General features: G+C 42.5%; 1 protein-coding gene across 1 annotated transcript in view; it reads right to left on the bottom strand.

Moving 5' to 3' along the window:
* LOC137063167 (NHL repeat-containing protein 3-like) overlaps positions 1-3654 on the bottom strand; it is an 8025-nt gene extending 4371 nt beyond the window's left edge. The window contains exons 1-4 of the mRNA XM_067434235.1: positions 3506-3654; positions 3113-3265; positions 948-1098; positions 405-605 (exon numbers count right to left, since the gene is read on the bottom strand). Coding sequence (XP_067290336.1) covers positions 405-605; positions 948-1098; positions 3113-3265; positions 3506-3595 — 595 coding nt within the window. The 5' untranslated portion in view covers positions 3596-3654. The remainder of the gene's footprint in view (positions 1-404; positions 606-947; positions 1099-3112; positions 3266-3505) is intronic.
* Between the last annotated feature and the right edge of the window lie 449 nt (positions 3655-4103).

The raw sequence follows: 4103 nt of genomic DNA, 5'->3' as shown, positions 1-4103 counted from the left end.
AATGAACAAATAAAGATTCATCAGTAACTTTTACTCTGATGGTGTGTTTACTGATGCAAGGGCGGGGCCAGCTGTCACTAACATGAGATCAGCCAATAGCAAACCACAGCCATCCAATCAATTCCCCACAGACATGATCAAGCCCCGCCCACATCTGTTGTTGTTCCTGCGCTTCGCTCGATTTACGGCATTGTAAAAATCCAAAAGCTCAAATAAACAAACAGGTTTATTACAGGCTGAGCGGTGTGTGTTAGTGACGAAAGGGAAACGTTCTGCGGAAAGCCCTTATATGGAGATGTGTGGGCGTGTTTTATGCAAATGACTCAGGTATGCAGTCGCTCTTCAAACCCATAAATACAGCACAGTGTGTGTTGTGCTTTAGGCGAGTGTGAGCTGACGAGCACCTGGAGAGAGTTTGATCAGGCGGTTGTTCATGCCGCCGTCTCCGTCCACAATGTAGATTTCTCCAGAGCTGTGGATGAAGATTTCGGCCGGCTGGTCGAACTGCAGCGGGCTGAGCGAAGATCCGGCTTTCCCAGGAGATCCCAAAACCTGCAGCAGCTTCCCGGACGGAGAATACTGCTTCACTGTGTGTCCATACGGCCCTGAAACACAAGCGGAGGGATGACTCGGATGACACACACACACACACACACACACACATGTTTGTTTTTGTGACATATGAGGACATTCCATAGGCGTAATGGTTTTTATACTGTACAAACCGTATTTTCTATCCCCTTACACTGCCCCTAAAACTACCCATCACACACACACACACACACACACTGCCCCTAAACCTACCCATCATAGGAAACCCATCATTTTCAAAAAACATCATCCTGTATGATTTAGAAGCCTACTGGCTGGTGATCTCTATCCGTTTTACTATCCTTCTGGGGACATTTGGTCCCCACAATGTAATATAAACACGGTTACACACACACCGTTCCCAACATCTGTGATCCACACGGATGGATTCGCCGATGCGTTGGCCAGGAACATCCCATGAGGCATTTCCAGAGTGCTGGTGTTCCAGGCCTGCAGGAACTCTCCATCTGTGCTGAAGACCAGGACCTTAGGGACGCCATCGCCTCTCTGTGCAGAGACACACACACACACACACACCAGGAGCAAGAGTTACGACTGACAAATACAAATATGGACAAATACAGGCAATTAATGTATAGAGGACAGGTCATTAAAGTATAGGAGATAGGACATTAATGTATAGGGGACAGGACATTAATGAATAGGGGACAGGACATTAATGTATAGGGGACAGGACATTAATGAATAGGGGACAGGGCATTAATGTATAGGGGACAGGACATTAATGTATAGGGGACAGGACATTAATGTATAGAGGACAGGTCATTATTGTATAGGAGACAGGACATTAATGTATAGGGGACAGGTCATTAAAGTATAGGAGATAGGACATTAATGTATAGGGGACAGGACATTAAAGTATAGGAGATAGGACATTAATGTATAGGGGACAGGACATTAATGTATAGGGGACAGGACATTAATGTATAGAGGACAGGGCATTAATGTATAGGGGACAGGACATTAAAGTATAGGGGACAGGACATTAATGTATAGGGGACAGGACATTAATGTATAGGGGACAGGACATTAATGAATAGGGGACAGGTCATTAATGTATAGGGGACAGGACATTAATGTATAGGGGACAGGACATTAATGTATAGGGGACAGGTCATTAAAGTATAGGAGATAGGACATTAATGTATAGGGGACAGGACATTAATGTATAGGGGACAGGACATTAATGTATAGGGGACAGGACATTAATGTATAGGGGACAGGACATTAATGTATAGGGGACAGGACATTAATGTATAGGGGACAGGACATTAATGTATAGGGGACAGGACATTAATGTATAGGGGACAGGACATTAATGAATAGGGGACAGGTCATTAATGTATAGGGGACAGGTCATTAATGTATAGGGGACAGGACATTAATGTATAGAGGACAGGTCATTAAAGTATAGGAGATAGGACATTAATGTATAGGGGACAGGACATTAATGAATAGGGGACAGGACATTAATGTATAGGGGACAGGACATTAATGAATAGGGGACAGGGCATTAATGTATAGGGGACAGGACATTAATGTATAGGGGACAGGACATTAATGTATAGAGGACAGGTCATTATTGTATAGGAGACAGGACATTAATGTATAGGGGACAGGTCATTAAAGTATAGGAGATAGGACATTAATGTATAGGGGACAGGACATTAAAGTATAGGAGATAGGACATTAATGTATAGGGGACAGGACATTAATGTATAGGGGACAGGACATTAATGTATAGAGGACAGGGCATTAATGTATAGGGGACAGGACATTAAAGTATAGGGGACAGGACATTAATGTATAGGGGACAGGACATTAATGTATAGGGGACAGGACATTAATGTATAGGGGACAGGACATTAATGTATAGGGGACAGGTCATTAAAGTATAGGGGACAGGACATTAATGTATAGGGGACAGGACATTAATGTATAGGAGACAGGACATTAATGTATAGGGGACAGGACATTAATGTATAGGGGACAGGACATTAAAGTATAGGAGATAGGACATTATTGTATAGGGGACAGGACATGAATGTATAGGGGACAGGTCATTAAAGTATAGGAGATAGGACATTATTGTATAGGGGACAGGACATTATTGTATAGGGGACAGGACATTAAAGTATAGGAGATAGGACATTAATGTATAGGGGACAGGTCATTAAAGTATAGGAGATAGGACATTAATGTATAGGGGACAGGACATTATTGTATAGGGGACAGGACATTAAAGTATAGGAGATAGGACATTATTGTATAGGGGACAGGTCATTAAAGTATAGGAGATAGGACATTAATGTATAGGGGACAGGACATTAAAGTATAGGAGATAGGACATTAATATATAGGAGATAGGACATTAATGTATAGGAGACAGGACATTATTGTATAGGAGACAGGACATTAATGTATAGAGGACAGGTCATTAATGTTTAGGGGACAGGTCATTAATGTATAGTCATGTGAAGTGTATGCTCCTCCTCCTCACCTGCGCCACATAGACCCGCCCCTGCAGGTGATTGACAGCCACTGCGAACACCTGACCGCTGAACACCTCGGGCTTTCTGGGCCAGGAAGTGTCCAGTTTATAGAGCGCGCGCCCGTGAACACTGAAGTCCGCGTGAGATCGGGAGACGCTCGCCTGGAGACACACCAAACCTCATTACAGTATTACCACAGTATTACTCAGCGCTCTGCCCTATTATTATGGCATTCATAGGTTTCTCAGTTATACTTACATACAACTAACGTATAACGGTACTGTAGTACTAGTCTAAATATACCATAGTAATGCCAGAGATAAAGATATGTACAGTAACGGGTAATCGCGATGCTTCCGAACACTAATCAATCAAACTCCACATCGATCGATCGGACTCACGTGAGAGCTGATGGCGCCACACATGAACATGATGAAGAGGATTAATGCCATGGCAACAGCAATTAAACAGCAGTAATTACGCCTTCTCATAGAGATTAATAACCATCGATCATTACGAGCCAGCGCTGCACTTCCTGTTTTGATCACATGACGACTCCTCTAAGCTCATTGGTTCAGACTGTCAGCGGTGCAGTGACGTCACGTGCGATTGAAAAATAATCATCAAAAGAAAATTATCATACATGTGTGTGTGTGTGTGTGTGTGTGTGTGTGTGTGTGTGTGTGTGTGTGTGTGTGTGTGTGTGTGTGTGTGGAGAAAAATATGCTCAACTTTATTCAGAAAGCAAAAATATGCAATATATGAAATTCTGATGCTTATGTAAATCAATCAGACCTTTAGAACAGCACACTGACCTGCATATCAATATCCGCCAATAATATGTCTTAGTGAGATGATATTTATTTGAAATGCTTAGTTTTATGACCAAAGCATAATATGAGGAAATCCAACACCACCGTTTGTGTTCTGGCTGTTGTGTTTTATACATTATGCCAAATCACACTGGCCTGTTAGTTTCTATGATGATGATGATGATGA

Source organism: Pseudorasbora parva, chromosome 23 (assembly GCF_024679245.1).
Source record: "Pseudorasbora parva isolate DD20220531a chromosome 23, ASM2467924v1, whole genome shotgun sequence".
Taxonomy (NCBI): domain Eukaryota; kingdom Metazoa; phylum Chordata; class Actinopteri; order Cypriniformes; family Gobionidae; genus Pseudorasbora; species Pseudorasbora parva.
This window is presented reverse-complemented; position numbering and strand designations above follow the sequence as displayed.